Below are 21,556 nucleotides of genomic sequence, written 5' to 3'. Positions count from 1 at the left end.
GTGCAGATGTTGGGTAAATTTAGTGCAGACCAGTATTTACTGCACCTGGCACCAAGTGGCTTACTGTCTGAGGTGCAGGTGTGAGAGAAGAGCTTCTGACCCACTGAATAAAGCACGCGCAGAGTGCTTGACAGGCGAAATAAGTCAGACGGAGGAAGCCGTCTCACGCTGAAATGACTTCCTGACAGACTACAAAGGCAGGATACTGGGCTGTGTTAAACCAAAAAGGGAGGATGAGCACATCACAAACATTGAAGCCTAGAGAAGGCAACAGGACAGAAACCTGTGAAGTATTTTTTTTTTGGAATAAGAAGTCACCTATGTGTTGATATCAGCAGTAGAGCACTATGGGAAAAAAAGAGCAGGCTACTCCCAAAGCTGCGTGCTCATCATTCATCACATTGTTCTCGAGCAAAGGTGGGGGCAGTGCGGCACTCACAATCTCTGTATCCGGGTGACGATGGTGTTGAAGGCGGCCTGCACGTCAGCGGCAGAGCATGTGGACACGATGGGCTGGTCGTGCTGGTGGAGGATCTCGGCTAGGTACTGGGGAGGGGGGGGGAGAGAGAGGCACGCATCTGAGCTGGAGCACCCGAACGCATCAGACACTACAGACTGAGGGATATGGATGAAACTGGCTGTGGGAGGGGCAACCTGGGAGGGGTGGAGTAATACGGCATGGAGTGGGGTAATGGAGAAGAGGTGGGAAAATGGGGAAGGGGTGGAGTAAAGTAAAAAGGGGTGTGGAAATGAAGAAAGGGTACAGTAATATCGAAGGGGCTGGGTAATGAGGAAGTGGTGTGCAGGGGGGTGGAGTGATCCAACTGTGCAAACCTGAGGGGAAGGTGACAGGGCCTGGGTGCGGGTGGGGAAAAGTGAAAGGGGTGGGACATGGGACAAGTAGTGACAAGGATGACATGGCTACAGGGCTGTCAGACCCTACAGACTGGGGGCCAGGAAAGGTACTGAGGAGAGGGAAAAGTAGAACTCAGAGAGTTCTACTCAGAGAGTTCTACTTCTCAGACAGCCTCTTCTCAGACAGCCTGCAGGGGCTTCGATTGGGCTGACTAGAGGAGGGCCACTCCAGAAATAATATCTGTCTCAGCCACACTCAGGGACAGGCACTCAAAGCCACAGAGAGAGAAACGCTATGGCAACACCTGTGCTGCAGTCAAGACACTTGACATGAGTTGATTACCAGCAGCACTACATGACTGATAGCAACAACCTGCTTCAAACAGGGTAACGGTCACCAAAAATGAAGCCTTTGTTGTCTGTGTTTCTGGATGCATTCCTTTTCCAAGCTAAGTCCCTAATGCATTCAGACTTTTGCAGAACACATAATACCACAGACGTTGATGAGACTGAATAATCTAAAATGTCTCAGCATTCACAAAACATTTACATCCTGTCTATGTCCATACTGTGATTACAGGAGGAGGGGTAGTACAGGGTTAAACCTCTCCGGCACCAGTATTTTTGCTGTGCGACCACCTGCCCCTGTCACTTGCTGACCAACACCGCCCTGACAGGGTGCAGTGCCCAACCCCCAGCGCCCCCCCCCCCCCAACCCTGCTGGGACGCACCCACCCACCCACCTGGCCCTGCCAGTCCGTGGTGTTAATGAGAATGATGCTCTCAGGCAGCTGCTCATCCGAAATCAGGATCTGGTTCAGCTGGTCATACACTGATTTCCTGGGCACCTGGTGCAAAGGAAACAGGAGGTGAGAGACAAGCTGGGTGGGGGGGGGGGGGGGGGGGGGGGACAATGCGCTGTTCACCATCGGGAACCTGGGACATCTCTGGCTAAACCTCGCGTGTACGTAAGGGCATCTTGTTCCAATTTCCTGTTTTCACTTGGTGTCACGACGCTTTTTACCACAGACTGAGTCACTCTCAAAGTGTCCAATGGTGGGATGGAAATTTTATTCTATTTCTGGACTATAAAAACACCAAGTGAAAGGCAAAGGAACTGAAGGATATGAAAGAGATCAGTTCCTTGGTTGGATGTAGCAAGATGCTGTTGTGTCAAAGTCACTTTTTTGCCACCCTGTTAATGAGTGAGCATATTTTCTGTCATGTATCCCTTATGAAAGACAGCCTTACATAAATTCATTAGTCATGATATGTACTCAAAACTGTCAACATATTCTGAATTTAAAATCAGGTAAAAAAAAAATATATAAATATATATAAAATATATATGTGCAACCATCTGTGTCCACATCAACACGGGTTGTTGTTTATATGTTACATGAACTTAGTCGGGGCCAGAGCGGCAGAAAAAACTCTCTCAACGGTTCTGGTCAGGGCAAATAGACCACTGTAGACTTTCATTTAAGCACTCAAACATTTGAGCTAGGTGACAGGCTAACTGCTAACGTTTTCAGACACCACATATACACTTCGCAGACTGATAGGATAGCCAGGCTATACAAGCCAAATTTTCACGACCACGCCCCCAGAACGAAAAGTTGTAGGACGAAATTCGCAAGGTGTTTTGCTGTGTGGAAGCCTAGCATTAGAGGTCTCCTGTTAGGGGACCTCCAGTCTGGAAGGTGGCGCTGTCTCTGCCGTGTGGCCCTACCTGTGCCGTGAGCCGGGAGTCCGGCGAGCTCTCGCTGTCCATGCTGCTGGTGCGGTCGCTCTGGGCCTTGGAGTTCTGCCGGTCCTTCATGGACGTGCTGCGCGGCCGCCGCTGCAGCTTGTTCTCTGCTTTGCTGGGGGAGAGGAAGCGTCACATAGCACCGCGGCGCGTAACGAGGCCGCCCGCCTGACACCGGATGCTGTGGGGTGCTGAACCCGCAGTACCTTACATTACATTACTGGCATTTAGCAGACACTCTTATCCAGAGCAACTTACAGTTTTTTTTAAACAGTTTTTATCCATTTGTACAGGTGGATATTTACTGAGGCAAATGTGGGTTAAGTACCTTGCCCAAGGGTACAGCAGCAGTGCCCCCGTGGGGAATCGAACCGGCAAGCTTTCGGTTACGGGTCCTGTTCCTTAACCACTATGCTACACTGCCACTCCAGTAGCAGCGGTTGGGGGGTGGTCCATACACCTAAAGGACCGCCGTGGTCCTGCTAGATTAATGCGAGGCAAACAGCTTCTGCTGTTGTGAATCGAAATGTACACTGTGCAAGCACACACCGTCTCAAGAGCAACGTGAGAGATTTGTATTTACACCTAATTACAGGAGCATTGCTTCTGGAATCCACAGGAGGGTCTCCTAGGCATTACAGCAAATTGATATTCATGGAGAACAACACGGTGAATAATAACACATAATGTTATTCAATACATATTCATATCCTGATGTTAAAACAGAATGCCAAAAATCAGAGTTAAAGTCGGTGAAACTCGTTGGTTATAGGTGGGGTGCGTGTCTGGGATGGGAGGTGGTGGCAGGCACCCACCTTGGTGACATGTGGTTCTGGGACTCCGTCTTGCAGAGTTTCCCGGCGGAGCTGGCCGGCTTCTCTGCGCTGGCTTCCCAGCCGCCACCAGCGTCCCCCGCCCCCGTCCTCGCGTCCTCCTCCTCCGCATCCTGCGGGGGCGAGAAAGAGGGGCGATGACGGCGACGCCGCGATGACCCACCTCCGCCAAACACACTTACTTAGCGCTAATTGGTGGGGACCTACGAAGCGGCATGACTTTTTCTGACAGGTATACAGACGTGTTGCCATGGTCACGTCCATACAGGCGGGGGCCTGAAAGCAGCACGCTGGAGCGCGAGGCGGATGTTTATCAAGAGGTGCATGTTGTGTTCGGCGTGCATTCAACGCATGCGCCCCAGCATGCGAAGCGATAACACGGAGGCACTCTGACCGTTGAGGGAGGGTTCGAGAGACTCAGCAGGAAGCGCGGAACGTGCTCTGTGCTCCGTTCCCATTTCTCATTTCATTATGGTATGAAAAGATCTATTGATAGACCCAGCCAGCCAGGGCTCCCGGGAAACGGAGGCTTGCACTGGAGGCAGGTGAACGACGAAGAGGCAGCAACAATTGGGAACGCTTCCCTCTCTCAGGAGGGAGCATCGATCCAGCCTTCAACCACAAGAGCCGCGGATGTCTCTTAGGCACCACGGGCACCTATTCTACGCATTTGTTAGCGTGTGTTATCGTTTTTCCCCATCAAAGAGTGATTTGTGAAGGAAATAAAGGGGAGAGAGGGAGAGGCGGGAAAGGAGAGGAGAGAGGTGAGAGAGAAAAAGAGAGATAGAGAGAGAAGGGGATGTGAAAAATGGAGGGAGAGGTGAGAGAGAAAAGAGAAGCCAATGGGGGGGTGGGGAGTGAGAAACAGGAAGAGCAAAAAGGGGATGAGAGAGAGAGTGCGTGAGAGAGGGAGAGAGATGGAAAGAGACAGAAAGAAAGGGGGGTGGGGAAGAGATAGACATGGAAGTGGGGGAGAGAGACGATTGAAAGAGAGAGAAGGGAAGCAAGAGGCAGAGAGAGAGAGAGAGGGAGCGAGAGAGAGAAAGAGAGAGTGAAAGAGATGAAACCACGAGAGTTTTACCCAGCGGCAGACTTACCCCTGGTGTGGCCTCCATAACAGCTTCATCCTGATATCTGGCCCCAGACACTTTGCTCTTCTCTGCGGACAGGAAGTCAGTGCCCTGCAAAATGGCACAGAATTGCATTTACAACTCCGCCCTGAGGAGGGCGCTGTCTTGACTTTAGTTCATGTGCTTTAATTCATGACACACATCTATTAAAGGGCATAGGGGGAGCTCCCTTGAGAAATTAAAACCCAGGGGAAATATATGCTTGGATGAACAAACCATTTACATATATATATAGTAGGGACAACTGACATAAAGTCCTCCAGGGTTCATGTTCAAACACTGACTTTTTCCAGAGAACACCAATTTCCAGCTCCAGGTAGATACACATTTTAAATAAGAATGGCTTGATTAAGTACTGCCATTTTTCTTAGAAAACAGGGGCAGGTGCCCTTTCAAGGCCAGAACACTTCATATACAGTGTTTGAGTGAGACTTGCCACAAACCCAGAAGTTAGTAATTTCATCACACCTCACTTCTGTGTGTTTTCTCAGCTTACAACAATCATTTAATTGTATTCGCAAAGGACAAAGAAGCTAATTTGTTATAAACATGCAACCCAATTAATTCCTGCCACAACCTACATTTGACCTGCCCTTTGCAATTGAGAGGAGAAATATAACAGGCTTGCTTTAACACATAAGGTATGACTAATGGCTCTGCATGGAAGCCGGCTTTCGTTTGTATAGACACAGAGATATAAATAGCTAACCCCAGCCGGAGGTCTGGAAATAACTGGCGTTTGACATCCTTTCACTTTCTGACACTGTAAGTCCGTTTTATTTACAAAAAACCCCTCACATTTTCAGTGCCGTTATGGACCAGGGCGAATACAGAGTATGCTTTTTTAACATTGACTTCATTGCACCGGCTTCATGGCTAGCTGAATTTACACTCCAAGAGGGTATGGGCCTGCCCTCTGCCCCCCCCCCCCCCCCATCACCCACTCCATCAAAGAGAAGCTCTTCTAAACAGTGCTTTCCCAAAAGCCCCATAAAGACACACCAGCCGGATGGTAAACATTTCTGGCAGCACCATGGCTGATCTGATGACCAGTGCCTCTGATGTCAAGCTCTAAAAATGACCAAGGAGGCGTGGGGCGGCAGGGGATTAGGGGCGTGTCCTGGCCGTGCCCCTGTCTTTGGTCAGCCCAGGCCCAGGCTCTGATCACATTGTGAGTGTGTCTCAGAGACGGGAGGGAGAGGGAGGGGCAAAATATGCTGGTATTGACTTTAATCCATTCAATATTTTATTATGTGCTGCCTTGTCCTTATGTCTTGTTGTTATCTAATTTTATTATTATTATTATTATTACAGGGATCAGTGCTTGTGTTACTGGACAGTACAGAGGGGGAGGGGTGGTGGGATGTGACAGATGGGGGGTTGGGTCACTCACAGCTGAGGCGGGGTCCCTGGGCTGGCTCTTCTGACTGTGCAGGCTCCCGATCTCCGTCTGCGAACTGGAGTGGGACATCCCTTCGAAGAACGGTCTGGGGACGCAAAGACAATCTGATGAGCGGAGTGGAGGGAGGGAGGAAGAAACGCGTTGGGGTGCTAGCTTTGCCCTGCCGCCACTCAGAGCGGGGCCTTGACTCCGCTAACCAAACCTAGCATGACACTGAAAGCACTGCGTTATCCTCGTGTCACGCGTTATGAGCTGAGCGCTGACAGCTTTATCCTGGGGGTGAAAGAACCAGTGGGCATCTCAAGCAGCAAAACAACAGTGTCAAGACAAGGCTGACATTTAACCAAAGTCCGAATAAGTGATCTTGGATGTGACTGATCCTCGAATTAATACTGACATTAAGCGGAGGCCCGTGTGATTGAACATAACACCTCTTAACCAGCAATGAAGAGATTCATTGAAGAGATCTGTTAATGATTCATTCTTGCACTGGATCATAATGAAAGTACAGTTCAGAATCACTGCACTATAGCAAGTTAAAACCTATGGTTCTTCTAATGGATGGCTGGGGGAGATCTCACCTGAGTTTGGGTTTGGGGGTGCTGAGGACACTCTCATTGTCCTCCATCTCTGGCCCACTGTCACTCTGGTTGTACACCTCCAGGCTGTCATACAGCAGGTCCAGATCCTCCTCCACCTCTTGGGTCTGGTCCACCGGGTCTGAGTCCAGGACCTGCCACCGAATTCAGAGCCATTTAGGAAAACTTCACTCACCCTCTGGGGAAAGGGATAGACTTTGGTCTTTCAGAGGTAGTCTAAGGACTGTGTAGAAGATATTGATCAAACTTTTCTTGACAAAAACAATTCCTCTTGTTAAGTTCCCTCCACACACTAATACTGTTCTTAATCTGAAATGGACCTTTATCCAGTCGCCAGCTGTAAGCCAAGCAAACAAAGCTAAATAAGAATATAGACAGTGAAAGACCACAAAGGCCGAAGTCCACATGCTAAACTATGTTACCTGATACAATCCTTTTGCTTCTTCACAGTTGACCACATTTTTTCTCTCTGTTCAAGTAGCCGCAATCACATTACTGTACATCTTTCATATGCCTAGTGGGTAACCTTCTCCAGGGTCATTAATGATGATTAAATCTTATCTTTATTATTTCTTATCTGCAACTCAACTATACAGCTGTTCTTACTGCGGGAACTGAGGTGAAGAACTGTCATTAAGGATTCTACAGCAGTGTCTGACCTGTAAATTGAACCAACAAACCCCAAATGTAGTGTTTTGACCACCACAACACACTGTTGCTCACACACTTCCCATGGGGCCTTTAGATTGGCCCCATTCGTGCTGCCTCTGACAGACACACATGCTGCACAGCTGTGTGTTACACAATATGGAGCCCCGCCCATCTCATAAACACCCTGATGTTACCTGCTTACTAAGGGCAGAGGGAGCACTTTAAGCTTTCACATTGCCCACTACTCTTAGGAAGAAAGAGTGATTAAAACTGATGCCATTTACCACACTGTACCGTGCTAATGCTGTCATGCTAACACCCCCTGCTTTGTCACTCTCGAAAGCACAAGACATGCAACACAATACCGTGGCGACAGACAGTCTTATCTTCACTCTCAGGCAGGGATCTCACAGTAAATGGAACACATCACACAAACCAGCTAGGTGTTATATTTGACAAACAATGCGGAGACTGCCGGCTGTGTGTGACTGCGTTTGGCTGCGTGTGGCTGTGTGTGGCTGTGTGTGGCTGTGTTTGGATGTGTATGGATGCGTGTGGCTGCGTGTGGCTGCGTGTGGCTGTGTGAGCATGAACATGTTGCACACCAGTGCCCTGTATTTTCCTGTATTTTATTCTGTATTTTTGTGCATCTGCAAAGCATGCAATTACACTTCCACTACACCTCTATCTGTAAGGATTACTGATATGAGAATGAACTGCATATAATAAACAAAAAATTCTTCCAATGCTAATATAATATTTGATGTTTATTTTGTGTAATATTGTGATGTATTTTGATTCTGTGCTCCAGGGACTGTTGTATCGTAGTATAATTTGCTTCTGTCAGAGTGCACAAGTTAATTTAGGGTAGGGCTTAGGGTAGGGCCTGAATAGTGTTAACCTCACATTCACTGGTCTGGGAGTGTTGTTAGCCTGGTCTGACACTGTTGCTTGTTTAAATTGAATGGATACACTTATGTTCTATCGCGATGGAAGTCGCTCTGGATAAGAGCATCTGCTAAGTGCATGTAATGTAATGTAATATGCTTAAATATTCTTGACAAATCAAGCTGCCAAATCTGCCAACAAAAGTCATTTTGTGCTCATGCACATCAAATATGATACTCAGCTGAGTGCAATGGCACATATTTAAGGAAGTTTATAATCTGAATGTGAATCTTGAATCTGGCATAAATAAATAGATAAATAACATACGTAAATAAATAACACATCTCTTGCATGCAAAATATTTTTAAAATACACACAATTAATAATTGGATTTAGTTAAGGCCATTTGACTATGGTACAGCATTGTAACCTACTCCACTTTCGCTTATAAGAATCAAATTGTCCTGGATATACAACAAGATAACAGTGCAATATGTTTATTTCTTACAGCATCTGCGTGATTTTGTAATAATTAATGCACCATTGAAGCAAGACATAAAATAAGGTGATCAATTTGAGTACGCATGCACTTTTGCACCGCTTAACAAGCTATTTAAAGGCCCTTCATCTGCAATTTACCTACTGGCTCTAAATTAAAATCACCATGATATACAGGAAGGTAACTAATCAAGAGATTACTGGTAACACAAGAGGCTAAAACTCGGTATTAGTGACACAAAAACCCCTGCATCACTTGCCAGAGCACAGATTTATGGACATCAATAGACTGCAAAGCAGACCGCCTAGCCTTAATGAATGGATTACAGACGTGCTAATTGACAGATTAAGAGAGCCACCAGATGCCCCACTGCATTGTGGGTACATTTCAATCCCTGGATGCAGGTCTCAGTGTACTCTAGGGTAGAAGAAGAAAAACACGATTCTACGTGTTTATGAAGAAAAAAAGCCTCTATATATGTCTCATTAGACTTGAGTTACAGAAATCAATGTAAATATTTAATTTGTTTTTCTCTCCATCTCACAGGTTTGTTGTAGCGAAGACATACATTTGAAAACATTACCAGCGCAGAAAACCACCTGGGATCGGGACATGCCCTCACGCTGTGCTCAGGGTGGGCATTTTGATGGTAAATGCTCCAGGCTTCCAATTCATATTCCAGTCAGACACTGTTGCTCCGTGGGATATGACCCAATGACTCTCTCTCTGCCTTTTACTGATCGACTTGTCTGTAGGAAAATAATGTTCCTGGGCTGCCAGCTGATAACTGGACAGGATGTCTCGCAGTGCCTCGGGTGAGAAGGGGAGGCCCCATCTTTTCAATGCTGCACCTCTGCTGCCTCTGATATGGGGAGACTGGGAGGGGGATCATGCGACTGCATTACCAATAGTGTTGGGTATTGTTTGAATTTTATCGATTCTGATTCTGCTTATCGATTCCGATTCTGCTTATTCTTGCTTATCGCAAGACATCAAACACTGTACAGTCTTTCAGATCGACGCCGTGCTGCCTTAAATGTTTGGTCAGATTTGATGGGCAAACTGACTTGCAGCTAATTAGCTTCCCACACGCATTGCACTTTGCCTTGTCGCCGTTTTATTTTCTAAAGTGAGGCCACATTTTTGCCCATTATCCGTTCACCAGTGTCCATCTTTTACACTATTGTGACGTTAGCCATGCATGCTAGTTTGTATTTAACCCTTTCGCATGTAACTTATTTTGATGCTATGTAGTGCGCATGTTACGTTACATGGTTCGTTATGTTTTCATTAGCGTTATTAAGCTTCTCATAGTTTTCGGTTAGCATTTGCTATATTTCTAACGTTAAATCGCTGTTTCCTCAAAGCTAAAATTAGCTAGATTTATTCCAATCTAGTGTTTTAATTGCACTGGTTTTAGCAAACGTGCTAAACGGCTAATCACACCGGTGTGACCGTACGTGCAAAAGGGCTAAACAAATGGACAGGCTGTTGCGTTGATGCATGATATAGTCACGTAAACAGGTCCTGGCGATAGCTACGTAAGTCCTTGCAGATATGTAGCCTTTGTTTGCAATAATAATAAAGGTTATCACGTTTAGGAACCGATAAGCAGAACTGAAATTCAATTTTTTTTTACGGGTACCCGGTACTTGGCATTTTGGATTCGGTTCTAATTTGGAATCAAGTTTTGGTTCCCAACCCTAGTTACCAAAGATGGAGAATACGACCAAGATCGTCCTTCTGTCTGCTGACCACAACACCTAATGGATGACGTTGTGATGCTCTGTTCGAGGGGCGGGGCCTTTTCCCGTAGGCGTGGCTACCAGGGAAAATCACCGGCGAGGGTGAAAATGGAAGTACGACCAAATCGCACATGAACAAACGGCACGAGGAAACTGCTGCTCTCTCTCACTGACTATGGGGAATTTTAAATGCCATGTAAGTACAAGAGGAAGAACAATATTTTCATACATTTCCTGCTTTTCAGGTAGTCATGTAATGTAAAACTGTCACTATGTGCACACCTGTGTGGCAATCCAGTCTGAAACCACTTTGGAGAACCTGTGCATTGACACCCTATATAGATTACTCTCACTTCTGTTTCCTATCTCAGATACAGCGTGAAATGACTAGGAATATATTACAACCTTGCCAAAAGAGCGCTTTACACAAACTCATATTTATTTCCTACAGACACTTCTTTTACTTCCTGACTACTGTAATGATTCAAGCAATTAAAGAGGATTGATAAGACACCTTAAAGTACAATTATAGCCTGCTATTCATAGAAAGTACAGCCAGGTACAGACAAAGCACATATCAAATCCAGATCTTCCCTTGCCTTTAATGAGAACTTCAGCAGGGAAGAAAAATAGATATTTAACACCTCATTTTATTTCTACATAGATTTATTGACGGGTAGGATCCACCTCGAGTGATTTAGCTACTGCAACACATGACGGAGTGGTGTGTGTGACTGATGGCTGCAAATTTGCTCCGGTGGCGTCGGTCTGGCCTGTCAGTCAAGCTGCCTGGCTCTGTATATCGCCCCCCGCCCGAAGCTCTGGGGAACTGATGCCTACCGAAGCATCACAGCAGATGAGGTAAGGCGCTGTGGAAACTTCCACTGAAAGCAAACAGCTGACAAGTCAGCACTGCTCTCCTAGCTCCTAGCTTCCTGGCACAATGGAGGCGTTTCAGCAAGTGTTTTGCGTTCCCTACAGAATGATTTAATAATGCTCGCTTTTGTCTTTCCCGAAAAGGAGTGTCGAAGACTGCTCTCTGCTCGTGGCTGGCACATGGACAAAGCATAGAGGTACTTAGGGGATCTGACAAAATAAACAAGGCATGAAAGCTTGACATATTACTTTCAAACCTAAATCTGATATATGCCACAAAAACTAACTGCGCTTGACAGACTATATATATAGTGACTACTTGGCACTCTATCCATCAATTTATGTGTTCTACAAAAAAATTAGGAACATTGATTTTGGATGTTAATTAATTACTGCTTTTCATCAGTCTGATTAACTGAAAATACAATACTCTACCGTAATACAGACTGTGTCAGTGAGCTTCAGTGCTCTTCTGCAGGTTTGTGAATGATATGTGTATGAGTGTATTTTTATTACCACAAGTTCTTAAAATCAGAGAGGAGGAGCTTTTGATGACTGCTATATATACAGAGCTACAGAGCTGACACCATAAACAACACCCCTCGTTTGATCGGGTGTAGTTTTAATTTCCACTGTAAATTTAAATAAACTGGCCCTGATTAGATAAATCGATGAGGGGCTCTGATGTCTTGGCCCTCTGGCAGTTTGCCAAGCCCAGCGCACACTCTTGAGGTGGGAGAGGGAGCGCAGACTTCCTGGTAACCATGGTGATCACCCTGCCCACAGGGGCACCCCACTGGGCGTATGTATGGTGCAGCTTGGCAAACCAGACATCTGTGGGAGGGGGGCAGGGATGGATAAGGGGGGGCGGGGGAGGCGGGGGGGAGGGGGGGAGGTGGGGGCGAGGGATCAGCTGGCGGCCAGGGATATAATCTCGGACACTACAGAGGCTACTGCTCCAACCTTGGCCCTGGTCACGGCATTAACAGGAGCGGGAGCCACCACGTGCACTGTTGAAACATTGCTGGTGATGACAGGGCCTGAGAAATGGCCTCTCCGGTGCTGATAAGGATCACAGACACGGCCTGCCACCCACAGGGTGACTGAGGCTGCCCGACATGCAACAGTGGGCCACCCGGTAGCATCCTTGTCCCTTCCTGCTTGACCAGGGGCTAATACAATTAAAGAGGAGTGCTTAGCCAGTGCCGGAGTCAAGAGGACGAGCTCGAAAAAGAAATAGCAGCCAGATGATGAACTTGCAGTGATTAGATTAACTGGCACAAGCAAACCAGGCTGATTGAGCTGTAATGTCTTCATATTTCTTCTGGAAATGCAGCCAACGAGGACATGGGTTCACAGGCCTCGGCATGACATATAATGAAACTTTGAGAGCGCCATATCGTTAAAACATTTATTGCTGCAATGATTTTTTTTCTTTTGTTGTTTTTTCTCTCTGTCACCCTCATATTAGATAAAGCTCGACAATGCTGTTTGGAGAATCAATATCTAGAGATTTCATTTCGAACCACCCCCAGGCAATTTAATAAAGGCTACATTTCACAGCTGGCTGACTGTGGGCTACAAAACTGCAAGTTTTGCTCTGTCAGTTTCTGACTCCTTGCCTAAAGCTGTTCAGGACTGAGGCGTAGGAATCTGTTGACCTGTTGAAAATGTGCCCTAAATGTTGGCTGCAGTTTTCACTCACCTCGTCTGTCACTTTGAACCTCTTCAATAAGGCCACAAACTTCTGCTTAAAGTTGGGTTGCTGTGGAGAAAGGAGGTCGGAAGTTTGAGTTAAGATAAGATCCGGGATTATCCTGGATATTGTTACTATTGAGTGTGGTGCCTCCAGCAAAATATCTCTGAATTCCCTGTCTCGCTTCAGTGAACTGTCGTCATGGTGACTGTGCGTCGGAACGGTCGAACGCTACCGGTCTCCCTAAAGAAGGCCATAATCCTTCGCATGAACACTAAGCACGTCTACTGTAAATACACATACATGCACATACTTACTGGAGGATGTAAACTGCTTTCGATTTCTGGCCACGGATGCTCAAGTGACTGCAGAATTAAAGGGGAGGTCAGTCACCGTAAATGTTTTAAAAGCCGTAGGCCTTGGGTCCCTGTCACTTTGTGTCACTTACTCTTTGCGCAGGCTAAAGGCTTGAACCTAGCTGACCTTGAGGATGTGCAGTCTACGTGCTTGTTTCACAAGTGGCTAACCAGGTCAACCGAAAAGTGCACGGTGTTGGGGCAGAGAAGACAGAAGTTATTCTGTCTCTAGGACTCCACAAACATGGGCGAGGCGCATTACCTCTATTGATCTGACAAGAGATGAACTGATTCTTGTATACCTGTCCTTGCCCAGTTGCACAGTTTAACTTGAGAGGATTAAAGGGAAACCTTCGACAGGCTTCTAGAAAGGAACAAGGGCTATTAGATGTCAGATCAGGCCAGACAGGGTGCAGTGAGGTAGCCTAATTGGCTCACACCTTGCCTTCCACTTGTGTATGGAAGCACCATGTAAACAAGGCTGACTGGGTGTGTGGGAACCGACATGTTAGGTTGGCTTTCCAAATAAGTCCTCGCAGCTTCACGAAAGCGAGTGCTTTTTTTGTTTGGGGGGTTTGGTTCCTGTGTGATCTGGGGGACCCACTTACCCTCGTCATGGACGTGGTCCTGATCATTTTTCTCCGGGATTTCTTTGGCTTTCTGACCTCGTCATCTTCGTCGTATAGGTCCTGAGAGGGAAATGGAAATGACAGCTGTTAATGCACCACCAGCGATTCTGCTGTGCCATTAAACCAGCATAAATCCCAACGCAATGCACTTCCCTTACTGACAAAGTAACGTATGTAATCAAACACAATCAAAATTATAAGTGAATTATAAGGGATATATATCTTCCATGCATGCCAAAATATACACATAACTTCTGCTGCACTGTATGCATACACATGAATGAATGCATAGAATGAATGTTTAGAATTTCCATTATTTCCTCTATCCTTTATATATGTACGTATGCATATATTTATATATAATTTATTATGGAGACTTTATTAAAATGTTTTCTTATTTTGCTCTATATTGCTGTTACATAAGTGCCATTACAGAAGGAGGGCGCTCTGGAGTACATAGGAAGGGTAGCATTTGTCTTCAATCATGCAGAGCGATGAGATGTTTGAATTAGCGAGATGGACCTCCAACTGAACCGTGATGTTACGCAAGCGTCTTCCCTCACAGACACGGTTATCCTTTCGATCTGAACTGAATCTAATCCCCTTCGCTATGACGGCAGGCGGCTCGAGTTGCAGCTCTACCAGAGGATGTGGAGACTGGTGGTGCCTCTCCACAGCTGAAGAGGAGACCGGCACCTCTGGGAGAAGGCTCCCCTCTTTTACCATTCTGTGGGCGCCTAAGACCAACGGGCAAACAAAATGATAAAACATTACTGAACTATGAGGCAGAGAGGGGCTGACTGTGAAAACAGAGGCTATTTTGGATTGATATTGACACCACAAGAGCAGGTCTGGCTCGTGTTAACACGCGGTGTTGTCACCGTGTCTCTGTGCTAGGCCTCTCTAACCCCATCTCCTTTTGTAGATTGTTTGAACTTCAGGCAGCCAGAGCCTGCTGCTACCGGGAGAGGAAATGTTAATCAGACAGGCCTTTTTTGTCCCCTTTTTACAATGAGTCTGGAGCAGGGGTAGGGGATAGGTGTGCTAAGAGACTGCCATATACTGCCCCTGTGGTGCACCTGTGTTTGCTAGACCCTCCGTGCTCCAGCGCCTTCCTCTGGCTTCGCGGGGTCGCTGCTCCCGCCGCGTTGCGAGGGCCAGGGACGTGCGCTCGCGTGTTAAGGCACGCTTCGTTTCGCTGTTCGCTTCCACCCGACGAAAACACCCATCTAGCGCACCGAGCATTGTGGGAAAACATGAAAAGAGTTCCACCGTGATAATCTGGTGGAATTACCAAGGGATGCAAAAAGCTGCCGGTGCATTAAAGCTAATCCTTTTTGTGCTCGGCCGCTGTGCATGCGAAACGGGGACATGCTGTCTTTCAAATCTTCCGAGCTTTCCGAAAGAGCGATCTATAGCATCGCTGTGTAAAATCGTTTGCGCTAAAAAAAAAAAAAAAAAAAAAAAAAGAACAAAAAGGACAGCGGTTTCAATTAATCTGCTTTGAGGGATGGCGGAAATGGGAGGTAAAGTAGGACACAAGGCAACGCTTGGAAATTAACAGCCCATGTGTGTGCATGTGTGTTTGTGCATGTATGAGTGAGCCGGTGAGCATATGTTTGTATGTGTGTGTATGTGCGCGCGCGCGCGTGTGTGTGTGTGTGTGTGATGCGACTCTCACCTGGCCATGAACGGCGTCATCGCTGGCCTCCTGCTCTGAGGAATAGCTGTCATCATCGTCCTCAGAGTAGTTATCGATGTCTGGAGAGCGGTCTGAAGGAGATGCAACCACACCACATGAGTCAGGTCACTGTTCACACACTGCCAAGGTCACTTCTGGGGTATGTGCTAAATGGGACTGACACTGCAGCCACAATGTTAGTCTCAAAATATCAAAATAAGATATGCCCATCTCTGAGTCGGTTTTTCAGCAAACTCCCTCTCCTTCAAGGGTTGGTGGTCTGACAGGTGATGTTAGTTATACTTAGATGACAGTTTCTTGTGACGTAACAGTCACTATGGCCCTAAAACCCTGACCCTACAGCTAAGGTCACTTCAAATAAACAAATCCAGTGATACTCAGAGCAGTCAATACAGACTCACAACTACAATATTTTTCTCACCTTTTCTATACCCGTGCAACTGAAATAAAAGTATGTTTAACGCAATCAAGACATTCCCTTGCTGGAAGCTTACAACCACACAGCTATGATATACGCATATATCAGACATATCAGAACACCATGAACTGTGGAATTTCATTCCTCCCCACTGCCATCTCATTTTCCCTTGAGTTCCGTATGTCGGGCGTGATGGGTGAATGAATTGGTTTTCATTAAGGAACTCCGCATAGCTGCGCCTGTCAGCTTATTTTTCAATCTGGACAGCCGATGATATCATTTGGTTTTCATGATCCATTCCCCCCGCCGTCAGACGCGCGACATCTGATGTGCGGGCCTCCGTTCCGGCTCCGGCTCCGCGCTCTCGAGACGGGGGTATTTCGGCCCGGCGCAAAGTGAGATAAATACCTACCATTTCCCTGACTGACAGCGGTCTAATGCTCCCCGCCTCAGCTCATTTGTTATGTTCAAGCTAGCCTTTCTTCCTGAGCGTGGAGCTGGCTGGCGGAAGCGGGCAGGGGGAGGCAGAGCTCTGGATTAGGCCCTCAGCACAGCCTCTGCTGGCCTCTGGCTGGAGGGCTCCACCCGGGGGCTTAATCTACTTGCCCAGGCACTCACCCATCTGGAAATGTGCATGTACACCATATCAGTGCATTACCCCGCATAGTTAAAGCGTGTAATGCATTGCTCGCCGTCTTAGCGTGGGATCTGAAACGTGTGCGCACATTCCGAACTTCCGAGGGCAAGAGGCCAATCAGAGGCAGCCATGTGGAGTCTGGCTGTGGAGGACCTCATAAACACCTAACTTAAGGAGCCAATACCTCAAATTACCAATCACACACTGATATAACTCCAGACTGCATCTATCTTTATGACAAGGTAACGGTACAATATATTCTGTTCATATATTACACATATAAAAGTGATATATTTTCAAATACATGCCACTCATGTTGGCACTCAATTTGAAATTATATTCCTTATATTTTGGATTTAGCGACACTTTTGCCTGTACTGTTTTCCATGAAGGTAACTGAATAAATGTTTCAGCCAGTGAACCACACTCAGTTTCACAGTAATGCACTTTGTGCTGATAAATGTAAAGTGGTACTCTATATACTTCATTCCAACAAATTCATTTCCACTAACCTCTGTGACTGTTGGATCCATGGTGTTATGTTAATATTGAACGAAAATGTAACATTGAACAGAATGTGTTTCCCAGCGTTAAGGGCAAAATGTTACTGCTATTAGATTGAGTCTGGATGTAGGTCTGCCCCGAGGCTGATGTCAGAGAGAGAAAGTGCGGAGAGCGACGGCCATCCATGGCCCACCTGAAGCTTTGGTCTTGGGCTCAGGCTGCACACTGCTGTCCTCATGGTCGATAGGCTGGCTAGACAGCGAGTGCACGCTGATCTCTGCCGCACGGACCGGGGCCTCCTTCACGTTGCTATGGAGACCGAGGATCTGGCCTCCGTCTGTCGGGTGCTGCATCACCTGGGCATAAACACATGAGTCACAACTACAAGCCACAGCCCGAAGGAGCTGGGAATGTTACACAGATCGGCAATGCACAATATTTCTGCAAGTGGTCAACCAATATAGTTTTCAGGGTTTTTCAACCTTTGACACATGATTTGGCAAATGACCCACTTCTACATGTGAGAAACATTAGGTATGACCATTACTACACTACCTAACTGCACAGCTGTACTAACTGTACTACCCTTACAAATTAAACACAGTTCAACCATAGCATACCGTTACTTGACGACTTCAGGACTAATTCCTGCTGCTTTGGTCTGAAGGGACAGTAATATTCGTCCTGCTGTAAACATAATTATGAGAAGCAAGAATCTTTCATGTTCCCCAAAGACTGAGAATCTTTGTCTTGGGAGACTCTCCTCATCTGAGGTCCCACCGACTGCAGCTTTTCCCTGACTTCGCCCCCCTCTCTCCCTCTGCTCCACATTAAGTCTGAAAATTTTCAGCGACGCAAATCCCATGTGAGAGTCAAAATAACGCGTCAGACTCGTTTTGCTTTTCATATCGAGTCTCTCTAGGCTTCAGCCATGTACCTCGTGGGCCATCAATCACTGGGGGAGCGCCCACCGACACCCAGTCTTGCCTGCTGCTCCTGTTTTCTTGAGCGACAGGCGTCTGACAGCACTTTGTAAACAGCGTTATATCTCCATTGAAGATGACATGCCCCTCTGTTATCTTGCAAACCTGAGGCTTGCGGCATTCGCCAGCTTTGTAACTAATACGGCTAGGTGAAATGTGAAACCCCAGCTGAATGAATAGCTGCGGGAACTGGAGAAACACAAGCCACAAAGGTGGTCGCCATGCCTACACTTATGACTGTACATTTCAACACAAGGCTTCTGTGGAAATAAATCCTCAACACTGATCCTAAAGCTGCCCCCTTCACTGAGGAGGTCTCTGGTACTGACTTCCCTTTCCCATCGGGGATACAGCAGGAGTAGGAGTTTGGGAGGGTGCTGCTCGAATGAACCCTAGAGGCCTTCCTCGAAAGAGCATGTTGAGAAGGCTGAAAGCAAGAGCAATCAGACGCCTTTCCTCACCACAGATGATGGCGATGTGATTATTTTCAAGGGATTTGGACAAAGGACAATCAGGGCTTTCACAGTGTTAGAGTGGGACCGCCGCTGCTGCAGAGCATTCAAATCAACAGAATTGGGCGAAAAAGGAAAAAATGTTACCGAACAAAACGACATTCATGGGAGCCACCCACGCATGCAAACGCACACACACATGCATGGCCGCGCGCAAGCACACACACACACACACACACACACACACAAATCACAGTGACTGCACGGCTCCAAGATCCATTAGGGCTTTGTACCAGACTCCTGAATCACAGGCAGGGGCCGCCGTCCAATCAGCGGGGATTCGCAAACTCAGTCAGGGAGGCGCGGATGATATCTTGTCCAGATGGTCCATAATCTCTATCTCTTTTTATGCATTTGTTCTGCAAATATGATTCATGTGAATCACAAAAGAGCTCTTCTCAGCAACGTGGGGGACGAGCTCCTTTCACTTGTGCACAAGGCCCACGTGATTGCAAATAATGGCGCCCCGCATGGGGTCTGTGGTCACTTGAAAGGCCGTTGCGCAGAAAGCAGCGCTCCTGCTGAATCAGTTTGGATGTTTTAATTTGACAGAGGAGGTGGGTGGTGGGTTATGGGCATGCCTGCTGGTGCATAGTGGGGAATTCTCTACTTTAAAGGGCCATTCTACATCTGCATCTGTTCATTCTGCAGATGCTCTTATCCAGACCGGATTCAGTAGGGTTAGGCGAGTACCAGGCTTTTGCCTCTAATGCCTATAGGGCCATAAGGTTTGATCACTTAAGTTTTTACCACAATGTTCACATGGGAAGGGTGTCAGAGTTTGGGAAGTTTACCTTACAATTATCATTTAACATGAGTGACTAGTTGTCTCTTGAAAACAGAAATGTGGATTCTGTGGAAAAGGTAAAAAGCATTTGAAAATGAACCCCAAAGAACATTTTGACCAGACCAAGCATAGCCTGGGTCAATGCCCAGAACCAAAGAAGAACCAAGAACCAAAACATGACATCATCTAGCAGTGACCTGCCCCTCTCCCTCCTCTTCGGGCTGGGCTTACCTCAGCCATGTTGATGACCCCCACCGCCAGCGTCTTGTAGCCCAGGATGGTGCGGTTCTTGTAACGCTTCCTCCTCTGGAGCATGATCTGCAGCCGGTTGGCGTCCCTCTTGAGGAAGTGCGGATACTGTGGACGGCAGCACAGACGCAGAGGACGGACATTAGCATCGCTCCCGCTCGCGGCGCACGCGGCCCCGTTGGTTTATTTCGCCTGCTCCTTTCACCTCGGCCACGCCTGCACAGGCACATGGCAGACGATCCCTGGCACCGCTTCCCACTGCACTACTTTCCAAAGGTGTCTCTGTGAAAAGATGAGCGGAGCAGAAAACACTACGCCGGGAGGGGTGGACCTCGGGTCTTTACCTGTAAGGAGAAGGTGAGCTCCAGGTCCGTCTCCATTAAGCCACCGGGTGGGAGGAGGTACTCGTTTGATCTCAGGATACGCTTGGAGCCCTGTGGAAACATAAGAAGGAGCCCAATCACAACGAGTGCCTGATTGGTAAGCAGAATGCGTCTGTGCGCTGAGGACGTGCCTGGCACCGACTGTATGCCATCGCACGGCAACACGCAGGCGTCACCTCTTGAGAGGTGCTCAGGAATCGAGGAATCGCTGGCCATGTACTCACGCTGCACACGTCCCATTGTGCACACCAATCTAGCCCTATGCCCGTTCACACACTGCCGTGTAAATGCTAGATGGTTTGGGCCAGGCCGTTTCACTTCCCAATGCCTTTTTTTCATGCGAGAACCTTGGTTGCTCTAGGAGACTGTGCTGACAGTAACAGTTTTGGAATCCTCTATGAATCAGTGTCGGTGGGCCTACTGACCGCAGAGTGACTCGGAGCGCAGTGCTGACTGCTGTTGTTCTCTTCACGCTGAAATCATGACCCACTTTACTGTCTCGGCAGCAGGATCAATACTATCTCCTGTTGTCTCTGTCTCACTTGAAATCAGGCTTTGTCATTTTTTCAGCTTGTATTTATGTTATCTGTGTGTCTTTATTCTGACACTGTCGCTCACGTCCGACATTTGAAGATTCCAGCACAGATCAAGACCTGCGAACAGTTCAATACTATCTCCTGTTGTCTCTGTCTCACTTGAAATCAGGCTTTGTCATTTTTTCAGCTTGTATTTATGTTATTTGTGTGTCTTTATTCTGACACTGTCGCTCACGTCCGACATTTGAAGATTCCAGCACAGATCAAGACCTGCGAACAGTTCACACCACTGTGACTTCTCAGAAAGTGTTACCGTATTGCCATGACCTCTCAAAATCCGAACAGCATTTCAAATACTGTTTTCACTCAATGCAGCTAACTCATACAGATGTGGATCTTTTCATCTGCTCGATTGTTTATCAGTTACAGACCCCACTTCTGAGGCAGAATCAATTTCTACAGGAAATGAGTCCATTTGGTGACTGAATCACAGCCACAGAAACAGGGAGGATGTCAAGTCTCCAGTAAAATAACAAGTAATGCCCAATGCAGGGGGAGAGTGACAGATTCACCCTGATGTCACAAGTAAAACTGATTTATCTCTTACTGTTCCTTGGAGGTATCCATAAGTTGCATATGTGGAGTTTCAAAATAGCCATTTACTAAACACTGTGTCTAAAGGTCCATTCCAAAGAACCTTCTCCTCACAACTCATTTGCATTACTGACAACCAAGACTAAATTGCTAACCATATTGCTGCTTTTGCAATTACTGTAATTAGAATTACTCTAATTGTCCAAGGCAATGATTTCAAGGCTCATGATACAACATGGATCAGTTTCACAAGTGAATAATGATTAACCCATGTCACTGTATTTGTCTCTGAAACTGGCTGGCTGGCACTGTTGACGTCATATCCGTTAAGCAGCTAAGTGT

The 21,556-nt window shown here is 47.0% G+C and overlaps 1 protein-coding gene across 2 annotated transcripts in view; it reads right to left on the bottom strand.

The window, feature by feature from the left end:
* Positions 1 to 21,556, bottom strand: part of si:ch211-126j24.1 (phosphofurin acidic cluster sorting protein 2) — a 78,275-nt gene that overhangs the window by 8,019 nt on the left and 48,700 nt on the right. For both annotated transcript variants that reach the window (XM_036532400.1, XM_036532408.1), the window contains exons 3-15: positions 20,046 to 20,135; positions 19,684 to 19,809; positions 17,364 to 17,526; positions 15,591 to 15,682; positions 13,889 to 13,969; positions 12,934 to 12,993; positions 6,552 to 6,703; positions 5,962 to 6,055; positions 4,536 to 4,619; positions 3,421 to 3,551; positions 2,588 to 2,720; positions 1,599 to 1,703; positions 440 to 546 (exon numbers count right to left, since the gene is read on the bottom strand). In XM_036532400.1, coding sequence (XP_036388293.1) covers positions 440 to 546; positions 1,599 to 1,703; positions 2,588 to 2,720; positions 3,421 to 3,551; positions 4,536 to 4,619; positions 5,962 to 6,055; positions 6,552 to 6,703; positions 12,934 to 12,993; positions 13,889 to 13,969; positions 15,591 to 15,682; positions 17,364 to 17,526; positions 19,684 to 19,809; positions 20,046 to 20,135 — 1,418 coding nt within the window. The remainder of the gene's footprint in view (positions 1 to 439; positions 547 to 1,598; positions 1,704 to 2,587; positions 2,721 to 3,420; positions 3,552 to 4,535; positions 4,620 to 5,961; positions 6,056 to 6,551; positions 6,704 to 12,933; positions 12,994 to 13,888; positions 13,970 to 15,590; positions 15,683 to 17,363; positions 17,527 to 19,683; positions 19,810 to 20,045; positions 20,136 to 21,556) is intronic.

Source organism: Megalops cyprinoides, chromosome 1 (assembly GCF_013368585.1).
Source record: "Megalops cyprinoides isolate fMegCyp1 chromosome 1, fMegCyp1.pri, whole genome shotgun sequence".
NCBI classification, from domain to species: domain Eukaryota; kingdom Metazoa; phylum Chordata; class Actinopteri; order Elopiformes; family Megalopidae; genus Megalops; species Megalops cyprinoides.
This window is presented reverse-complemented; position numbering and strand designations above follow the sequence as displayed.